We start from the raw sequence: 22,674 nt of genomic DNA on the forward strand, positions 1-22,674 counted from the left end.
TGAGCAGACTAGACCAAATGATCTCTATGCAATTTTCCAGCATAAACCATGAGTCTATGCAAGCACAGTCAAGGTAAAAAGTTACAGGGGATGTGGCTTCTTGGTATATTAACTAGTAGCTACAAGCCATTGCAATACAAATTATTGCACTATTGCATATAGTGCAGCCTGGGAATGTAGCCAGGAATACGAAAGTAAATGAGCCATAGTGCTGGACTTCATAAAGCTCACAGGCTCACTGGGGAGACTTCAGTATAGTAACTGCTCATATAGAGAGCTCTGTCAGGTATTGTGGGATCTGATATAGGAGGAAGTTGCTACAGAAAACGTGAGCCTTTATAAATTAGAATGGAATTCAGATTCTCATCTTGAAGAATGAGAAGGAGTTCACTCACCAGCAAGGGTATAAAGCATTTCAGGCAAAGGAAATGGCCTAAGCAAAGGCAAGGAAGTATGAAATTAAATAAGATTATAAATTAGCACAATGTCTGCCATATGGTAAGTGCTCAGCAAACAGTGGTTATTGTTTCACTGATGATAATGATGATGATCCTGAAAGTACGCAGGAAGCACAGGGATGGGACAAGTAGCCAAAGACTAACTAGGAAAGGTAGGCTTGCAAGTTAATGAAGTACCTTCTTGTATGCTCCATTAAGGAATTTGGACATTATCTTAAAAGAAGGGAGAAGTTATCAAAGATTTTAAACAAGGAACCAGTGCGATGAGATCTGTGTTTGGAAGGATCATCTAGTTCATAGTATTGAGGATGAACTGGTGGACATGGCCCAGGACTAAAAGGACCAATGATATTGTAATCTATTGGAGTTCTTCATACTAGGCACTTTCAGAAGGTTGAAAGTGGCAACTACAGATTATCATACTAAGTGAAATAAGTCAGAAAGAGAAAGACAAATACCATATGATATCACTTATATGTGGAATCTAAAATATGACAGTGAATCTATCTATGAAACAGAATCAGGGACGTAGAGAATAGACTGTTGGTTGCCAAGGGGTGGAAGGTGGGAGAGAGATGGATTGGGAGTTTGGGATTAGCAGATGAAAACTGGTATATCTAGAATAGATAAACAACAAGGTCCTACTGTATAGCACAGAGAACTATATTCAATATCCTGTGATAAACCAAAATGGAAAATAATATGAAAAAGAACGTATATATATGTATAACTGAGTCACTTTTCCGTACAGCAGTAATTAACACAACATTGTAATTCAACTATACTTCACCAAAAAATAAATTTAAAAAAAAAGGTTGAAAGTGAAGCATTCAGTATGTGATAACTATTTCTTCAGTATTGCTTGCTATATGCCTGTCTTTTTAGGTTAAAAAAATAACCAAATAACCAACTGGTTATGTTTTTCTGAAACATACATACCCTTGTGGCATTGGTAGAGGGTATCTTCAAGAGGCAAATCATAATTCTCAAACTGGAATCTAAAGAACACTATGAACAAATACAAAAAAAGTAAAAGTCGGTACTCTTCTTAACATATCTTTTGCTTCATATATTTCCTCTAAGCATTTATTTTAGGGAAAAAAAATCTGAAATATAGCTGCCTCCTTACAGTTTTCCATGCCATATATTCATGTTGAAAAAAAAATAATTCTTAGCTTTAAAAGTTTCATTAAACCATTAATTAAACAGTGTTAAACAATTAAATAATATTAATTGATATTAAATGTGCCCAATCCTAAAGAGGTCTATTAATTTGTGAAAGGTCCTGTTGAAAAAAAAACCTACTTAGATCAATTTAAAACCATTAGGCTTATTAGTCCAAATAAAGAACATTTCATCTGTCATTTCTCTGCTACGAAAAGATATAACAATAACCTAAGAAAAAGCAGTAAAATTCCTACAACAGAAAATCATGCCTCACAAATCAAGTAGCATATTTTGGCACAATTCCACATCAAAATGTACTTTTTAAATAACGTGTACTGGGTTTGGGGGAAAATGTTATAGCAAGAATAAGCAATGATATTATTTAACATTGTTAAATATATGAAAATAGCAGGTTACAGTGAAATCTCTGCAGCTGTGCACAATACGAACCTCTTTAAGATAGTACAAACGAAGCCAGTGTTTCTCCAAGTATGATCCCTGGACCAGCAGCACCTCTATTACCTGGAAACTAGTTGGAATGCAAATCCTCAGGTCGCACCCCTACTGAACCAGAAGTTCTCAGAATAAGGCCCAGGATTCAGATTTTTAGCAAGTCCTTCAGGGACACTGACACACACCGATGTTTGAAATCCACTTCTCTAAATTGATGAGAACAAACTACAGAAGGTCTTTCAATGGCTTAATGTTTTCCCCAGAGATTAAATACACAGCATAGGATGATCAGAGGCAGTGCCCAGACAAAATCCAGCAGGGCAAGTTTTCAGATAAATGCTGAAAGCATTTCACAAGTATCAATACCTCCTAAGGGAACCACTGGTCTATTTAATCTGCTCAATACCCATACGAGTTGACGTGACATTTACATTACTTTAAACCAGGGGCTGAAAACCGGGTGCTCATCAGGTCCCCACAGTGACCTATGAAGGAAGTCGGGAAATATCTTAGGAAACGTGGGGAGATGAGGATTGCATTCTCAAATAACAGTTGGCTAGAGTGGAGTAGCAGCTGACCCCATTAGAAAGGACTGGTGCTCTCCAGTTCTCAAGGGTCTCAATTCTCCTTATCTCACTCCACTCCACTCATTAACCTTGCAGTCAGGGTCCCTTTGGACAGGACTGATTATTACAGATTAGGTTTACTAATTGTTTCCAGCTGGCAATACTTCCAACTAGTCCATGTTCAAGTTAAATATTTTCATTATAGCACCGCCCTACAGGCATTTGAATTTGCCATGCCTGCCCCACACCTTCTCTAAGAGTGTGCGGCTCCTAAGCAATGAATGGCCCTGAATGGCTCTCTGCTCCTAGGGAGGGTCCATGTGGTCGTGTTAAAATGCATGCACTTGAATATTTTGGTACATGACTGTTTTTGAATTATGGTTTTCTCAGGGTATATGCCCGGTAGTGGGATTGCTGGGTCGTATGGTAGTTAGATTTTTAGTTTTTTAAGGAACCTCCATACTGTTCTCCATAGTGGCTGTACCAATTCACATTCCCACCAACAGTGCAAGAGGGTTCCCTTTTCTCCACACCCTCTCCAGCATTTATTGTTTGTAGATTTTTTGATGATGGCCATTCTGACCGGTGTGAGATGATATCTCATTGTAGTTTTGATTTGTATTTCTCTAATGATTAATGATGTTGAGCATTCTTTCATGTGTCTGTCTGTTGGCAATCTGTATGTCTTCTTTGGAGAAATGTCTATTTAGGTCTTCTGCCCATTTTTGGATTAGGTTGTTTGTTTTTTTAATGTTGAGCTGCATGAGCTGCTTGTAAATTTTGGAGATTAATCCTTTGTCAGTTGCTTCATGGACTTGAGGATACGGGGAGGGGGAAGGGTAAGCTGGGACGAAGTGAGAGAGTGGCATGGACATATCTACACTACCAAACATAAAATAGCTAGCTAGTGGGAAGCAGCCGCATAGCACAGGAAGATCAGCTCGGTGCTTTGTGACCACCTAGAGGGGTGGGATAGGGAGGGTGGGAGGGAGGGAGATGCAAGAGGGAAGAGATATGGGGACATATGTATATGTATAACTGATTCACTTTGTTATAAAGCAGAAACTAACACACCATTGTAAAGCAATTATACTCCAATAAAGATGTTAGAAAATGCATGCACTTGACTTCCTAAGTGTATATATACAATAGCTATGTACATACATAGTTTCAAAGTACCAATTCTCTTTGCTTGGATTTATTCAACTACTCTAGATTTCTGGATAGACAAGAATCACAGGATGTGAGAGATGGCAAAGATCTCAGTATTCCTGCGTCTTACAGTAATTTCAGACTCAAAGAAACCAGCATACACCAAGGTAAGGGTCCCTGAATTATCATCCTTACAGACCTTATTTGGGGGTCGCATTTTCCAAATTTGCCAATTTGGGAAAAGGTATTATCAGAGGTGGTTGGTCTTTTAAAAACATTTTACATATTTGTAATATTCATTTCAGAAGTAGTGCTGCCAACGTGTAACTTCACTTGTCAGATCCAGTTTTGCTGCAAGTTGAATATTTTTACCTGTGACCTGGATAAAGCACAAAAAGCTTGTGGAACCAATGAGGTTCAAAGACACAGCAATGGCCACTCCCAGCTACCTCCTTTCTCCCTGCTATAGAGACCTGAGTGCCTCTAATCCACCCTTGTTCTAGAAGGACTCTAGGAGTCTGCTAGTGAAAGGACACTGGATTGGGAGTCAGAAGACTTGAGTTCTAATCTTTACACTGCCACTATCTCTCTGAATTTGCAGATCTCCATCTGGAAAATGGGAGCATTGGAAAGGATGGTTTTTATGGGTCTCTTCCAGTTTTGACAGTATAGGATTCTGGTTTTGCATTTAATGGGCTCATATGGAAAATGTTCCTTAGGCTACCAGATTTCTAGCTAGGTAATTTTGTGTGTATTCTTGGAGGGCGGTGTGGCGTTGGGCAGGGGCGGGGGGAGGGAGGAGGGGGAGGAGGGGTAAAGTTGTCAAATAGAAAAATATCATCTTGGTCTTTTAAGTACTTTATTCACACACACAGAAGCAATCACTTCCCTTTAGATAATGCTGTAAAATTGAAGCCTTACATTATATATGTCTGGTCTCCTTTTAGATGAAACTATTATGCTTTTATTTAATATGCTTTTGAGAAAAATTTCTAGATGAACACAATCTACTAACGTCTTCCTGAACTTTTTTATGTTTTACTCAACCGGAAACATGAAATCACTAAGTCAAAAGGTCCACTGCATATTACTGTCAATCTGTAACATTTGAAGAGAAAACCTAAATAACACTCTCTACTCTGTGGCTAAAAGAGACTCCTTATAGTCCTTTATGAAACATTCAATCACCCAAGACCCAGATGATCTGCAAACAATAAGGAAGTAATTTAAAATGAAATCCTGGGCTCAGCTTACCTTCAGAGGCAAAACACAAGGCAGCTTGGCAAAAAAAGTCTGAAACTGGTTGCTGATGATTGCCCAGAGGCTACTAGGAGAATCCATGGGCAAAGCTTCCATGAAGGTAGCAATGTTTTCCAAACAGCGTATCATAGCACCCCCTGCTGGTAAATTCTTTTTGTTATTTAGACCCTAAAAACACAAAGCATAGGCAATCAACTGCTGAAACAGTGTGGGAATTCATACAGCTATTTGGCGAAGATCAGTTTTTAAAAATCATATATTCGCACTATAAACACGTGTTGTGTGCCTGCTGTAAAGGCTAATCATTGTAACTTCAGGAGTACAGGGAAAAATGGACGAGTCCACACAAAGTTGGGGGGGAAACTGATCTCTGACTCAGTGAGAAAGGGTGACATGTGAACAGGAAATTAGAAACACCTTTTAAGGATCTACAATTGGTGTGGTTAGGTGTCCAGAAACGCAGTGAATGATGCTTGTTGGCAACTCCACCGGCCAAAGACTGAGGATGACTACTATAGCAACAGCAAAGTCCCTACGGCAATCTGCCAACCCTCCAAGCTAACCGAGCAAAGCTAATGAGCAGAGGACAGGAGACAGACTCCAAGTAAAGCGATACAGCGAATAAGCCGTGGAGGTGAGAAGTAGCTTCAAGTCTCATGATACAGAAAATAAGCAGACCTCGAACCCAGATCTTGTGATACACAAACAAACAGTGAAGCTGAAACCTGAATCCAAGTCTCGTGATGCGATGCACATGGATCTGCGCACCACCCATTCTGACATCTGGAGAGTTTTGTGGAGGTGAGTGTTCCACGCCTGGCATGCACCTCTTAGCGAAGGGGTCCAGAGACTTCAAGTAAATTCTAAGTCCGCACTAAACAGCAGTGTCCAACCGACACTATTCTATGTGTTGGCAATTTTCATTTTTTAAATTTTTTAATGTTAAATTACTTAAAATTTAATTTGACATTTAAAATTTAATACTTAAATTAAATGACTTTGAATTTCTTCCTCAGCAGTGATTTCGGCAGGGGCTCAGAGTGCCGAGAAAGCAAACCTACCTCCAAGAGCTGACTGAGGACAGCAACAGAGCTCAGTTCATTGAAGTCCATCAGAGACGTGGCCAAGGTCCGTAAAAAAGTCCCATCTGGAAAGACAACCATCAGATTTAGTAGCGTTTGGGTTTCAGCACCTAGCCACGTCTGTGGTGTCTGGATTCCCCATGGATGAATTACCTTTGATAGTGCTCTGGAACAGCTGCGGGAAGATGCCATTGGGAGCCAGTTGATGGAAGATACAGCGCAGGAACTGCTTGGCCACCCCCGCTGCATTGCCGGGGAGCATCATGCTGGCGTTGACCAGGGAGAGAAAACACAAGGAATCTTGGAGCAACCAGCATGAGTTCAGGTATTTATTTACTTATTTATTCACATACACATCAGTCCTCTTATGGAATATCCCACTGTCATTTTCATTAGCAAGATGAAATATTCTAGTCACATGGAATCCCTGTTAACGATACGTTTTTAGAAAGAGGGAACCAGGTAATGTCAGAGTTGGTCTCAGACTAATTCCAGCCACCCCACTGTACAGATGAGGGCTCCCAGTCAGAGAGAAAAGGTGACCTACAAAGGCTACAAGTCCAGAGAATGGCAGAGTCAGGACTAGAATCCAGGATGGGGATTATCAGCAAGATCCTCTCAGAAAGTGGCGTTGGCTAAGAGAGAGAGGCCCTCTGAGGGAAAATGCAGGAGGTAGATGTCCATTCCTACTGGAAGATCTGGGAAGTTTTCTTGGGGCATCTGAGCTGCTACTTGTAAAAAGGTTAGGACTTTGATATGTGCAGTTTTCCCCTTTACCCTCTGCACTACCAACTGCATGTCAAAACAGGGAGCCAAGAGATGATTATTTGGCCTTTCCCCTTAGACCAAAGTATCAGAAAGGACGTTCCCAGAGGTGATTGTAGCTGAGTTGCTGAAAAGAAGAAGGAGGAAATCAAAGAGCCCAGCTGGGTAACTAGTAAAAAATCCGTCTTGTCTAATTGTTTCTTTCTGCCTTGTCTACCCTGATATGCTGGCTCAAACTTATAGGTCAAAAATGTTCTTCAGGAAGAAATGACACCAAACTCTCACAAACTCTTTTGAAAATTAGAAAAGGAGGGAACCCTTCCCAGTGTATTTTATGAGGCCCTAAAACTAAAATCAGATAAAGCATTACAAATAAAACAAAACAAAAACCAAGAAGGAACAAAATGAAAAGAAAAAGGACAGACCAATAGTCCTCATGGACATTGACTCCAACTGTAGATAAAAAGGATTATTGACCGTGACCAAATAGAGTTTATCCCAGGAATGTAAGAATCACTTAATATTCAAAACCCAATCAATGCAATTCAATATCTTAAAGAATAAAGGGTAAAAACCATAGTTATTTCAATAGATAACAGAAAGTGCATTTGATAAAATTCAACATGCATTCATAAAAAACTCTCAGCAAACTAGAAATAGAAGGAACTATCCTCAGTCTGGTAAAGGGCACCTATGAAAACCTATAGCAAACATAATTAATGGTGAGATATTAAATGATTGTCTTGTAAGAGCAGGAACAAGGCAAGGGTGCTCATTCACATCTTTACTTTTACACTGGAGGCCCTAGCCAATGCAAGAGAGTAACAAAAAAATAAAAGGCATAAAAATCAGAAAGAGGTGAAACTGTCACTATTTACAGACGATATGACTTTCTACATACAATTGCCTTTACATTCTAAGGAATCTAAAAGGCAGCTACTACAACTAATAAGTGAATTTAGTTTATTACATTACAATATGAATACAAAAATTGTATATCTGTATATCAGCAGCAAAAAGTTAGAAAACCAAAATGTTTTAAATTTCATTTACATTGGCATTAAAAACCCAAAATTCCTGGGAATAAGTTTAACAAAAGCTATGCAAGATCTCTACAATGAAAGCCATAAAACATTGCTGAGAGAAACAAGGACCAAATGAAATGACAATAGACACCATGTTTATTAATTGAAAGACTCAATATTTTTATGATATCATTTATCCCCAAACTGACTTAGAGTCTGAATACAATCCTAGGAGGCTTTCCCCCACAGATTGAGAAGCTTTTTCTACAATTTATATGGAAATGTAAGGAATCTAGAATATCCAAATCAACCTTCTTTTAAAGGATGACCAAAGTTGGAGAACTCACAATGACTTCAAGACCTACTATAGGGCTACAGTAATTGAGGCTACAGTAATCGAGACAGCGCGGCGCCAGCACAAGGATCAACATATAGATCAGTGAGGCAGGACAGAGAGCCTAGAAACAGACTGAACCTAATACGGTTATCTGATTTTAACAGACACCAAAGGGATCCAATGGGGAAAGGGAAAGTCTTTTTTTTTTTTTTAATGGCACTGAAATAACTAAGGTATTCACATGGATAAAATGGAACTTCAGCCCCTACCTCACACCATACATAAAAATTAATTTGAGATGGATCATGTAAATGCTAAATATAAATGCTAAAACCATAAAACTTCTATTGGGAGACATTGGAAAATATATTCTTGACTTAAGGATAGGCAAAGGTTCCTTAGATACACAATAAGAAGGAATAGTCATAAGTTGTTTTAAAATTTTAAAACATTAGACTTCATCTAAGTTAAAAACTTCTCATCAGAGCTTCCCTGCCAATGCAGGGGACATGGGTTCAAGCCCTGGTCCGGGACCACATGCCATGGAGCAACTAAGCCCGTGGGCTGCAACTACTGAGCGTGTGCTCTAGAGCCCGTGAGCCACAACTACTGAGCCCGCGTGCCACAACTACTGAAGCCTGTGTGCCTAGAACCCGTGCTCTGCAACAAGAGAAGCCACCGCAATGAGAAGCCCACACGCCGCAACTAGAGAAAACCCGAGCACAGCAACGAAGACCCAACGCAGCCAAATAAATAAATAAATTTATTTTTTTAAAAAAAGTATTTGTTGACTGAAATGAGTGAATGCAGGACTGAATAAAGGAAGGTGTGAAGAGAAAATGAACGAGTGCTCTCTGGAGCTGCAACTGAACCTAACCATATTCCTCCCGTGGTAAACACTCTAGTGTGTTAGAAATGGATGAACATGCACAGGGGACGAAAAGAAAGTGAGATTTGAGCTCATTTTAGGACCTTACCTTTCTGCTTGATTAGAAAAAGTTGTGCTGGATGCCAATCTAGGAAATAAAGTAAACAGAGTCACATGAGTATCTTAGGGTTTCATGATGAAATGCATGAGTACTGTATGCCGCACTGCAGCTCCCATTTAGATGAGGGACATGTAAAACCATTGACAATTCCTTTGACCAGGGACAGAGGATCCACTCAGGGGTCAGTCTCCAGGGTTCAATTTAATCTAGTTTCTGAAATCTGCTTTCTGCATCAAATATTTCCATGGAGATGCATACAGTTGAGTTAGTTGAATAGCACCCAGTCAATCTACAAATATGTCCTTTGCAGCCAGGTTAGACAGATAACAGAACAGTATTTGACCCAGTCCATCCCCATATTAACTCAACTCAAAATTCATTTCTTTGTATACAACCTCTGAAACCTCACCGCAAACAAACCACAAACTGTCAAAGCCTCTGTAAGATAGCAAAATAGGTAACGGGTATTTGTCAGCTAATCGTTGGGTTGAAATGACATATTGAAAAGAGAAATGTATTAGGTTAAGTAATCGATATATAACATGTAATTTTTGAAAAATATAATTATATGGTTCTATATGCATGGAAATATTCTAGATGTATAGAAAGAAAAAGAATGTAATAAATTTGTGGGTTTAGAAAAATACGTCTTGATCAGTGAGATACTGAAGAAACAAACAAGGAGAATGCTAAAAATTTATTTACTTAAGACCACAACAGTGAATCGAGTCAAGAATGCATTTGGACAGGAATAGAGGGTCCAGCACCAGTAACACCAGACATGATTCCCAGTTTCTTTGGTTATGGTCTCTCTCACACTAGTGACACTACAATGAATAGATAAGCATTGGCAAATGAAATAAACAGTAATTAAGGGTGCAGCCAATGTGATCTTGAAGGCTGCATCTAGAAAAAGGGGTGGGTAAATTTTAAGAGATCTAAGTAGAGAGCAAAACATGAAATCATATGGAAAGGCTTGGGTGATAAATGAAAGGGATGTGCTGAACTTACACACTCTTAGAACATGCTGGAAATAGTTCCTGTGGGATTAGAATAAACTTAAGTGTTCGTAAATCCACATTGCCTCACCTGGAATTGAGGTATGCAAGGAAGGTCTGAATCAGGTGACTACTGAATCTGCCTTCTTGGTAGGTTTGGTTGCTAAGAATTGGGCAGCTTGCTTTAATGCTCTCCCTGTCTCTTGCTAGTCTGCCCAAAGGAGGTACAGATTTAACGATTTTTATATGTAAGTATGTAAAAATGTATCTCTATTGTTTTTCCTTTGCCTTTCTTCAAAACTTGTTTGTTTCCATCCTAAGAATTGGCAATGCTTGAACATGATTTATTCTCCCTTATGTTAAAACAAAATAAAAACCCCTCTATGTATCTATTACAACTTAGATCAGCTATTTCAAGGAGATGGTAACCGACCAGAACAATAATTCTGTCTGTCCTAAAACTGAAAAGTATTGATAGTAGGAATCGAGACCTTGCATTAATAAAAAACTTTCAATTACGCAAGTATTGCTGATAGCTGGTATAACATTTATTCCACATTTATTATGATTAGGTTAAATCAAGGGCTTAATTCATCTTTTCTTACCTATCTCCCTGTGTTCATCACTTACTTTACACATTGGCTATTTCTAAGTATTAGAGGTGGAATAGTTATACCAAGTCTGACTGCATACTCCTAAGGATACACACACCTAAGGATACTACAGAAAAATTTGGGGAAGGGGGACAAGGGAGTCACATACTTCTGGGCTTGAGGGGTTTTTAACGCTTCCCTGTTTGTCTTTAACTTGAAATTATCATTTTTTTCATTAAAAAGATTAAATTTTAGCTCCATCAAGATTCATTCTCTTTCCTCCATCAAATACCAGGAATTTGCAGAATCCAGGTTTTTTCTCCAACCTCCTCTATAGAGACCTTCCCTAAGAAATCATTTCCATCCTGAACTCCCATAGCATTCACCACACATATTGCTCATGAATACAGCTCTTAATCATGTCCCATCTTTTATGGCTACTCAGTTATTCCACACATCACTGTCCTCTTCAACAACTAAGCCATAAAGCACTTGAGGGCAAGAGCTAGGTGTAATGCCTGCAACCTAAAGCACCTAGCTCTGTGTTAGCACAGATTGGAAACTTAACACATTCACGGGGAGTTAACTCAGTCCTCTCCTATACGTTGTGTATGCTAGGACTACAATTTGTTACTGAATTTGAACTTTACTTATATCCATGAAGTACATCACTTTTCTTCTAATGTCCTATCTTACTAAATGGAATTTTCTTAACATGAAAATTCTCAAAGCAGCTAAGTTTTAATCAGTCAGGCTGAAGGCTCTGTTCCCAAAATGAGTGCATCTTTCCTTTTTCTGAGTCAGAAGTATAAAACTACTATACTTCCATTTATCCCTTCACGTGACAATGCCGCAAGTTGCATAATTAAGTGAGCCACCCTGATTACAAGTGCCTAGAGAACCCATCTTAAAACAGGTAAAGTGAGGGACTTCCCTGGTGGCACAGTGGTTAGGACTCCACGCTCCCAAAGCAGGGAGCCTGGGTTTGATCCCTGGTAGGGGAACTAGATCCCACATGCATGCCACAACTAAGGAGGCTGCCTGCAGCAACAAAGACCTGCTACAACCAAATAAATAAATAAATATTTTTTTAAAAACAGGTAAAGAAAGACAATAATAATATCTAAAAGTTACAAAGTGTTTAGTGTGAATTATGCACAGTTCTGAGCACTGTAACATACACTGGCTCACACAGTATTTAATAGAGAACAACAAACAGTAGGGTTTTCTTAGTGCAGTTTCCTCTAGCTCCACTCTGACGTTGTGACTCATGACCCTACATGGCTGTAGAATTCAACCAAAAGTTTGGTACATTCAGTTTGTGCAATTAGTCTGAGTTGATCCCACAAATATCAAGCATCTGTAAGGTTACAAAATGTTTCACTTTTGAATTGGCAGTTTTTATTTAAGGATACAGATTGAGTAAGGCTCCTTCCTACCAAACAAAACAGAAGCTGACATTCACCTTCCCACAGACTGCATGATATCCAGCAACAACGGGGCTGCCAAGTCTGGGCTTAAGTGAATGAATGTGGAGAGGACCACAATGGCCAGCCCAAGGGTTTCCTCATCATACTCTTCAAGAATGGCCCCACAGTCATGGCATCTGCAAAGAAAACAGAGGAATGCTTTCCGTGAAAGCCGACAGTGGTTTCAAGGTGTAAGTACATGCAGCCATTTTTGGTGAGTCTTGGAAAAGTCCCCAAAAGGAGGTCAGCGGTCCCATTCTAACAATAAATAGAAAACTCCAGCACCACCATCACCTTAGACACAGAAATAGCACACACACCAGAGATCAGGAAGGTTCCGTGGATCACTGAAAATGGTCTTTCAACTCATTACTATCTGGCCTTTACACGAATTAGTGCTCCATTTTACAATGAGCGCCAATTGGACTAATAGTTTGAAGCTTCTGGTTGAAGGATTTTCTGCATGTGAAATTATTTCTGGGGATAGTCACTAACTAGATTTTTTTTCATTTGTTGAAATTAAAAGTGAAAAATGTCTAGACAAAAATGGAAGCCTTCCCAATCTTTCAGATTTAAAAACATCCTATTAATAAAGACGTAGACATAGAGAATGTACTTGAGGACACGGGGGCAGGGAGGGGGAAGCTGGGGAAAAGTGACAGTAGCATCGACATATATACACTACCGAATGTAAAATAGATAGCTAGTGGGAAGCAGCCGCATAGCACAGGAAGATCGGCTCGGTGCTTTGCGATGACCTAGAGGGGTGGGATAGGGAAGGTGGGAGGGAGGCTCAAGAGGGAGGGGATACGGGGACATGTGTGTGTACATGGCTGATTCACTTTGGTGTACAGCAGAAACTAACACAGCATTATGAAGCAATTATACTCCATAAAGATCTATTGAAAAAAGAAATAAAACAAAAATAAATAAAAATTTAAAAATCCTATTTGTGGGTGAGAGACAGAATAGTCTATTCAATAGAACGCTGTAGAAAGCCTAGGGAGTCTGGATCAAGTCTCTTCTCTACCCGTCGTCACTCAGATCAGTTTATGAACTCACCACGCCTACTGAGAGTGCAGTCTGTAAAAAAACAATGGTCCCTGCTCTTAAGGAACTTCCAGCTTATTGCTCTTTGTAGTATCTAATGTGAGTTCAACTGACGTCATCTCAACCAAAGCGGAGCTCTTTTTCTCAGTGGCCGCTGAACAGATTTATACGGTGAAGGGAAAAGCAAGGGAGGCAGCGCTAAAATAGCTACTGTGACCTTTCCATCTGAAAACTTCCTGATATACATATATATCACTCCTTACAAACTTCCTGATATACATACATATCACTCCTTACAAACTGACTTTTTAAAAAAATATAGGATTCACACTTGTAACTAAAAACGAAGATAAATGGAGTACACACAAAGGCAACCGGGAAGACAACTAGGAAATATTGAGACTTGGAGGAGGACACAAAATGAGAAAATTATACCAGAGAAAGAGCTAAGAAGAGTTGCTAACAAGTTGCTAACAAGCAACTAGGTGCTCCCCATGTGGACATGGTAAGGAGCTGTTCAAGATAGGCCTTTCACTTCTTCAGTAATGACGGCCAGCTGTGGCCAGCTGCATGGATCCTCATACCAGCCCCTTCCACCTCACCTTCCTCTCCTTTTATCACAAGCCTACTCAATTTCTCACGTGGGTCACCTTTACCAGGAAGCCTCCCCGGCACAAGGGATCTCTCCAAATTTGAAATTGTACAAGTCTTATTCTTTATCGTATTCACTGAACAGCATTTATGTGCCAGGAAATGTATAGGGAGCTCAGAGTATAAAGTACAGAAGAAAGGGTACTAGTCCCTAAGGAACTCACAATCTATTACAGAACATGTGTGTATAAACACCTAACGATTAAAATACACCATGATAAGTGGTAGAACAGAGAGATGTATCAAATACTATGGGAACTTGGAGAATGGCATGATGCGTTCTGCCTTGTGAAATCAGGGAAACTTGGCCTCAGGCTGGGTCTTGAGGCATGAATAGGAGTTCACCAGGCAGAGAAAGTACAGAGTGAAGGGCACCTATGAGATCACAGAGGAGAGAACACATCAGGCATGCTCTGGAGAAGGTGAGGGGGCTAGGGAAGGAGTTCCTGGTGAGGAGTGGTTAAGTCCATACCTTCACAACCTAAAGGGCCTTTTACAATCAGCTAAAGCATTTGGACTTTATCCCATAAGAAATCTGGGGGGACTGAAGGCTGATAAACAGAGAGGCAACGTAACCAATCTGAGATTCAGAGAATGAATTCTACCAGCTGGATCATATCTCAAACTTAGTCCCACTCTGAACAATTTGAAGCTTCTGGATGAGAGATTTCATTTGTGTGAAATTATTGCTAGGAATAATCAGTAAGCGGACATTACTTGCATTCATCCAAATTAAAAAAGAAAAATGCCTTGGCATAGATGAAAGCTGCCCATACAATACTGCATTTCTAAAGTAACAAATGCTTACCAACACTTATGGCTACAGCCATTTGAAGAACAAATTATGACTTAAAAGCATAGCATGCCTCCTCTGATATTTTCTCACAACCATGGTGAGCAACTTCTCAAATTCTGTAAACAGTGAAGAAAATAACTGTGAGCTTACTTGTCTGTCATCACCGTGGGCTGCTCGTCTGTGAATTCTTCGGGTGCTGGTACAAACATACTCACAATGCTGGGTGCTGACAGCAGGCTGGATTTCGTGGCACCTGGGTAAGCAGCAAAGAAACAGCTGGTGAATAGATATGTGTGTCCGGGGGCCAGGAAAAGCCCTATTCTCCTCTTATAAATCCTCCAAAGATCACATTCACAGGGATGTAACAGGGACAGCCCAATTCCATTGTGAAAAACCGTCAAGAGTGAAATGAATTCAAGAAAGACTGATTTGTTTTGGCTTATATCATTTTAAGAGCTAGACTGCTATGGTTCATTTTGCTTCTTGACTCTGAAAAAAAATCAGAAAGAGTTCAGGTGTGCCAACAACGTACTAAAACAGGGAGGAAAAAAAGTGTGTGTGTGGGATCTATTCAAGGGTATCCTTAAATGAGTTACAACCCTTAATTGCTAGGCATAAATGGAAGCTGCTCATACAATACTACATAAAATCACAAATGCATGCCGACACTAAAATGTTGCTAATTTGGAAAGGGAACCAGATCCTAGATCTCTACACACCTAAGCAAGGGGAGAAGTTTGAGCTAAGAAATATCAGGAAAGTTTTCTACTTTGTAAATTAATATAAGCCCCAAAGCAAAAGACTTCATTTTTCAAACTGAAATCTTTATGAATGAAATATGAAGTGTTTTTGAATGAACCATCTGGTGACTTCAGCCAATCGATATCACAGAGTTTAGTACTTTGGGTTTTGCTGCCTTCAGAGAAATCTGAGGCAGGAATCTAGTGCTCTAGCGATGAGTAAATCTGGAGATCCAGGAGACTGTTCTCCATTAAGAAAACCACCAGCGCTAGACAGATTCTCCAGGAACTATGGAAATAAGGCACTCCAAGAAGAATACCAAAGTGACAACTCAGAATAATACCATGTTCTACAAAGTACTAACTGAGACGGAGTTCTTCAAACAGGAAAGAAGCCAGAAAAACCCAATGGTCGTTAAAGAATCTGTTTTTCATTAAGGAACTGCTAACTTTGTGCTGAAAAACAAAACAAAACTGTCTGGTCTTTCCTTAAATAGGAGAAAGATAATGATTCAGAGAATTGGTTTCTAAAGGAATCAGCATAAAAAATTTTAGAAACCTCACCAAGTGGGCAAAGTATTTCAATGTGAGGGAGAAAAAAATGGTATCAAAGCCTTTGATGCTTCCATACTATACAGACTCCCTTGTCTGATCAAAGGCTACAAAATCTGTTTATAAGGAGACCTTCAGACCCAAACAGCAAAGGAAATTATCTGAAAATATCTTGATGTCACTTCTGAGGATCCCAAATGGGAATCCAAATTTTGCTACTATATTTATCAGCCACCTCTGAGATAATACTCTTTCCAATTATATCATTAACAAAGATCTCCAGCTGTTTCATAAAGATGATGCTTTGAAAGGAAGCAACATATTTATTACAAGCAAAAGTATAAATTGATTAATAATAGAAAAGGCAAGAAGTGGGCCAAGATAAAAGAAGATATGATTGATTATTAAAACAGTAAGGTAAACTGCATGAAGTTGCTTCAAGAAACCAAAACATGGAAAGTTCAACTCCAGTACTCCACATTTCTTGAACATTGACACACCACATCTGCCAGATGCCATAATGCCTGTGCTGAAAGTGGAAACTCAGCCCACAAGATACGTGGTGATATATATACAGTCTTACTAGAAACATAAGCAACTGATTTTTTAAAAAACCAACAACTCTGAGTCAAGGCTTTCAGAAGATGCTTGCTAATCACTATTGCATACACAGAAATCACAATTCAAGTGAAGAAAAGTGGGAATCCAAGTCATTTGGGTGGTTTCAAGCCAATCCTTACCTAATACAAATGCCGAGGAACAGATTTTTTTTTTTTTTTTAAAGAAGATGTTGGGGGTAGGAGTTTATTAATTAATTAATTTATTTTTGCTGTGTTGGATCTTTGTTTCTGTGCGAGGGCTTTCTCTAGTTGCAGCAAGCGGGGGCCACTCTTCATCGCGGTGCGCGGGCCTCTCACTATCGCAGCCTCTCTTGTTGTGGAGCACAGGCTCCAGACACGCAGGCTCAGTAGTTGTGGCTCACGGGCCTAGTTGCTCCGCGGCATGTGGGATCCTCCCAGACCAGGGCTCGAACCCGTGTCCCCTGCATTAGCAGGCAGATTCTCAACCACTGCACCACCAGGGAAGCCCAAGGAACAGATATTTTTGACAACAGCATCATGAATTTGTTTTTCCACACAACACAGAATGTACAAGGCAATATTTATGACAGTCATTTATAAAAGCAGATAGATTAAGTTATGAGACATTGGCCACCTTATGGCAACATTAGCTGAATCAATGGATTTCTACATACTGCTTATGATAAGGGAGCAAAGAGTAATATACAAGGAGAAGGTGGGCAATGCAAAAAGGAAGCCATTGACCTCAGCCACCTTGTGCTATACCTGAGTCACAACTAAGTCTGCAGTATGAAGGGCAGTCCCATTATCTCCCATCATCTAGGGCAACACTTCTGGTGCCACCCCTACTGGTTCCCCTACTGAATACCCAAAGTGCACTGTATATGGAATTAGGAACAGAAACAGAACATTCTTAGAAACTTGATTAAAGAGGGGACCTCCTCCAAAGCCCAACTTCATAGCTGGAGATTTTTTTGTTTGTTTGTTTTTTGAGGTACGCGGGCCTCTCACTGCTGTGGCCTCTCCCGTTGCGGAGCACAGGTTCCGGACGCGCAGGCTCAGTGGCCATAGGCTCACGGGCCTAGCTGCTCCGCGGCATGTGGGATCCTCCCGGACCGGGGCATGAACCCGTGTCCCCTGCATTGGCAGGCGGACTCCCAACCACTGCGCCACCAGGGAAGCCCATAGCTGGAGATTTTGACAAAAGCTTCTTAGAGAGTCTTGGAGAAAGTATACAGGTGCTGGTTTGTCTCAAAGCGTAAATGCACACATCAGTCCCCTAGTTATATCAATGGACTCTTCAGTTTACCATGAAAGAGACTTTCTTTGTTCCCATTACCTCATGCCACTTTTCCTTCTACTGACCGAGTCACTAGATCACGGACAAGCACCAGAGTTTGTTCAACCACCCTGACTTCTGCTCATAAAAGCTTTTCCTAAGCCCATAAGAGTCTCATCTCATCGGATACAGGAGATAAAACTGCTACCCAATGCCAAATAAATGTTAGCCAAAGCTGGAGATAACTGTCTCCTCATTCCTAAGGAAAATCAGAAGTGATATGGTCCAGGATAATAGGTTTGCTTGATTTATGGGACTAGCTAAGAGATGTGGTCATAATTCATTTTTGCTTTTTGGTTGTCACAAGTAATAGGTTAACCTGCCTTCTAAATTAAAAAAAAAAAAGAACAAAAGTAATGATTAACTAGACATAAGATGAATTTAAAAAATACATATTCTGATTATCTTAGCATAGATTTATTCTCAGCTTGCTCCTATGATCATCATAAAGTCAAGTGTATATTTTGTTCAGTTCCAGATAGCTGAAAAGAAGCTATTCATCTATGATCTCAATAATTTAGAAGAAACATAGATAAGCTGGGCCATGTTCAGAGAAGGAGATACAGGATGATATGGAAAACTGATACATATTAGGAGGAATACCAAATGACCAGGGATGTGTGGTTTAGAAAAGCCTGAGGAAACAAGCAACTGGTGGCTTTCTTCAAATATCTAAAAATTACGTGAGAGAGTCTAGACTTGCTTTGTGTGGCCCCAAAGGTTAAAAATTCACTATAAGGAAGAAATTTTTGTCAGTCATGTTCAAAGATGAGATGTCGTACATTCCCAGGTCCTGGAAGCGTTTGAGCAAAGGTTGGATCCACTTCATGGAGCTGCTGAAGAAGAGATTTCAGCACCTGCTGGGTGACTAGATGATTGACATATATGGTTTCTTTCACCCTTTCGGTCTGAGATTCTGCGACTCAGCTCACCTCTCATTCTCAGTGGCTGTCCCTCCAGGTCAGGGTTTAGGCACATTGGCACATTACACTGGCGTTTCCCAGGCTGTATCTGTTCTGTGGATAAATAGAACATTTCAGTCTTCATTGCGGTCAATTGCGCACAATTCACAATACAAAGAATTTAACCAATAATCTCTTGGGGCCATATTGTGGTGATTGTTACTGTTGATTATTAACATTTACAGGAAACATCCTAGATTTTAGGGTAGGGTTGCTTGGGGTTTCACTACAAACCTGCCATTCAGGTGTATGAGATGCAGCTGAAAGCAGGAGAGTATCTAAAACCATCCCTAAAAGTCCAGATTCTCTAATCTCTCCCCCACAAAAGCTCAAATCGCAAATCTCTTGATATGAAATGAAAGAAATGAAAGGCTAATGTCACAGCCATGAAAGACATGTTTTATGCAAATCAATAAATACGTAAGTGATCATTTGTGGCAATGACCAGATCGATCGTACAGAAAACATGTGGAACTGGTAGCAAGGAAATGACAGGCATTTGACTGAGGGCTGCAGAACAGGAATAAGGGGACAGGGGCACATGGAGGAGTAGTGCTTCAGGAACATTTTTTTCATGTGAAAGATGAGGCAAAGAAGCAAGCCATCAGATACGCATGGGTGGAGAAGAGGCAGGTATCCTCTGAGCGAGCAGGCACATGCTGAGGTGAGTCGATCATGACCCATGCTTTAGGCTGCCTTTCTCAGTGTGTCTGCATGACCAGATCTGTTCTTTTGGAGACTAGCAAGTCACTGAATCAACGTATGTGGTATAAAGTGACATGCCACGTAACAAAAAACTCCACACTCGTCAACTCTCTCTGGTCTTGGATTTGGGGAGAATTTTTATGACACTGATAAAAAAAAAGAATATTGAGATGAAGCTCTAGGAGGACTTGGTGACTAGCAAACCAACTTGGAGGATGGAAAACAAGCCCAGGAAAACTCAGACGAAAGAAATTCAGACAGCATGTGAATGGTTAAGTATTAGATGATAAACCAGAGTGACATGAACAAGGCTGAGGTTTAGTTGAAAAGTGAAAAATTCAGTTAAATGGGTTATTTGGCATCATGTAGGTTTTTTTTTAGATTAAAATTTGGATTAGAAATTGAGATCTATTTGCCTTTTTATCACTCTACAGAGTCAATCAAACTAAGCTGTAATTGTAGTCAGAATCTAAAATGGAGAGCTTAGGCTGAGCTTGCTACAGAGAACAGCAGCATGGTAAAATAATCTTCAGGTCAACCTAACGAAAGATGGGCATTTAATCATCGGAGAATGAACCTAACAGCAGCTTCCATTCTCAGTTTTACATAGCACGAGCTCAGTAAAGAGAGGAACAAAGTCCTCTTTGGTGTGAACAGAAAAGCTTCACCCAAACCCAGTAAACTCTCAAGGCTGGTTATTCAATGTCTTTCTCCTTGTCTCCCTTGCCCATTGGCTTTTGGCCATTTCATTATTCACTACCACTTATCACTAAAAAGAAGACAAAACACTAAACCTTTAAAATGTTAAGAACCTTAATAAAGGCCAGGAGAGTTGAAATTATCTGTTAAATATAGGATTGGGTATGGTGTGTAGGATTTAGTTATCTAGACTAGCTCTCTTTTTTTTCTTGAAGAACAGTGGGGAAAATAAGACGAAATATATGTAAATATTATGGTTGTGAAAAATTAACAGTATCTCAATATTTTGGTTTTGTGGACACTGTAATTCCTGGTCATAAAGAAAGCTATTAAAATAATTTCATATAACTGTAGCCAGAAAGTATACTAACCACGATACAAAAATAGTCCTATCCAAGTGTTGGCCCCCAGAGCATATCACAGTAGTAAACCCTGACATTTTCAAAGTGCATGCGTCTTGCAAAAAGCTTTCACATATATAATCTTGTAATCAAATGACCCATTTAATTAAAAAAGAAAAAAAGAAAAGGCAGGCACTCAAAAGAGCAGAATTGCAGCAGTACTACTGGCTTGAGAAAGTAGTACATGTGCAGAACGTGGTAACAAAGTTTAGAAAATGCAGAGTGATCATGTTTAAAATAGACATGTCATGGCGGTCAATTCTTACTTTAAAATTGAGGTTAGAGGCAGTTCCATCGTATGAGCATGAGGGTGTGCGGCTGCAACCTGGTGACCCTGCTGACTAAAACACAGAGCTCATATTCCCAAACCTACCGGCAGATCATGACGTCACTAAGCTGACATTTGTTATTACTGTTATTATTACTATCAATAGTCCCTCATTTTTGATAATTCAGAGTTTATAAAACAGAGAATATTGATAATCTGGTGTTTTGTTTTGTTTTCTAATTTGCATCATGAAATCATAGTTCCATTCCCTCCTTTATGCATTTATATCATTTAACCCCCAAAGAGATAGCCTAACATCTGGTATCTGGGTCTTAGAGGAAAACAAACAAACAAAAAAAAAGAGTTGGACCAGCCGAGATGGAAGAACCGGTGGCTCTAGAATACTTGGAAAGTTTAAATAGACTTATTAATTACCTTAGGTTAAAAAAATTGTTTGAACCACAGAATATGAGAAAAAATCTATTCCTTCACAAGGAAGCAGAGGGGACACAGAGAAAGTGGCATTCGCTAATCTGAGAGGTAAAACAAGAAGAAAAAGCTTGACCCACCAGTGTCCCAGTTGCTGATGTTATGGGGGGCGCTAGACTGATGTTCCAGCTGTCGCTTCATTAACTGGCTCATTGTCAGAGCTCCCAGGGATCCCCTTTTCATCTGCCTATACTGAGCTATATGGAGGAAATTAGGAGATAATTACTAGGGGGAATAAATATGCACAGCACACAAAGGCTCTACACATCCACACAGAATCTTAATTGAACCTTCATTGGCTATTCATCATTGTTTAGTGAGTTGTATGCTCCTGTTCAGATGAAAAACTAAGGCACTATGCTATTTCTGGTGCCTGTCTTCACTCGATAAAGAAAGAAACAGTGCCTATGAGCACTTATCTGTAGCCTGTAAATATTTACCCCAGTTACAACAATATGATATTTTCATTTACTTTTTAATTTATATACTCTGCCTTGTTCCCAAAAGGATTCAAGACAGATACTACTACTTTGAATTTATAGCTTAACTTTCTTTAATGGAGCTGTGCATACATGCATAGTTTCAGTTTCCATTATATCCCTCTGAGGCCCCCGTGCATGTGTGTGTGTTTGTGTATGTACATGCATATTTTGGAGTAGGATGACACATATCAACCCCAATTTTTAGGGAGAAATTGAAGCAAATGAAATTATGTTCCTTGGAACCGACCAGCAAATGAGGTGGTCGTAAAACCAAAACATGTTGACTCCAAAGTCAATGCTGTTTTCGATCTCTGCATGAGCCTCTGCCTACTGTTGGAAAAATGTGAATTGAATAACATTCCACAAGTATATTCTAGTACACATCTTTGTTTTAAAAAGAAATAGTGGTAACATTTTTATCTTGCAATTAGGCATTGACAAATATCCCATGATTGATAAGTCACGTACATAAGCATCTCCAAACCGGAAAAACAGTGAAAAGCACTTTGACAACAGACTGCTGAGTGAGAAAGCAACCTGTCTCCTACCCTCCTATCCCTCCTCAAGTGGTCCCACCAATCCCTGCCACCAGCCCAGTGAGAAAGGAAGAGCATCGCTAAGAGGCCTTTTATACACGATCCCAAA

The 22,674-nt window shown here is 39.7% G+C and overlaps 1 protein-coding gene across 5 annotated transcripts in view; it reads right to left on the reverse strand.

Annotated features, from left to right (window-relative positions):
• UNC79 (unc-79 homolog, NALCN channel complex subunit) overlaps nt 1-22,674 on the reverse strand; it is a 279,675-nt gene that overhangs the window by 42,621 nt on the left and 214,380 nt on the right. For all 5 annotated transcript variants that reach the window (XM_079914612.1, XM_079914610.1, XM_079914611.1 and 2 more), the window contains 9 exons: nt 21,628-21,744; nt 18,956-19,039; nt 14,962-15,064; nt 12,311-12,451; nt 9,243-9,281; nt 6,292-6,404; nt 6,118-6,203; nt 5,051-5,224; nt 1,398-1,466 (listed from right to left, as the gene is read on the reverse strand). In XM_079914612.1, the coding sequence (XP_079770738.1) occupies nt 1,398-1,466; nt 5,051-5,224; nt 6,118-6,203; nt 6,292-6,404; nt 9,243-9,281; nt 12,311-12,451; nt 14,962-15,064; nt 18,956-19,039; nt 21,628-21,744 (926 nt within the window). The remainder of the gene's footprint in view (nt 1-1,397; nt 1,467-5,050; nt 5,225-6,117; nt 6,204-6,291; nt 6,405-9,242; nt 9,282-12,310; nt 12,452-14,961; nt 15,065-18,955; nt 19,040-21,627; nt 21,745-22,674) is intronic.

The sequence above is a fragment of the Stenella coeruleoalba genome (assembly GCF_951394435.1).
Source record: "Stenella coeruleoalba genome assembly, chromosome: 2".
In the NCBI taxonomy this organism is placed as follows: domain Eukaryota; kingdom Metazoa; phylum Chordata; class Mammalia; order Artiodactyla; family Delphinidae; genus Stenella; species Stenella coeruleoalba.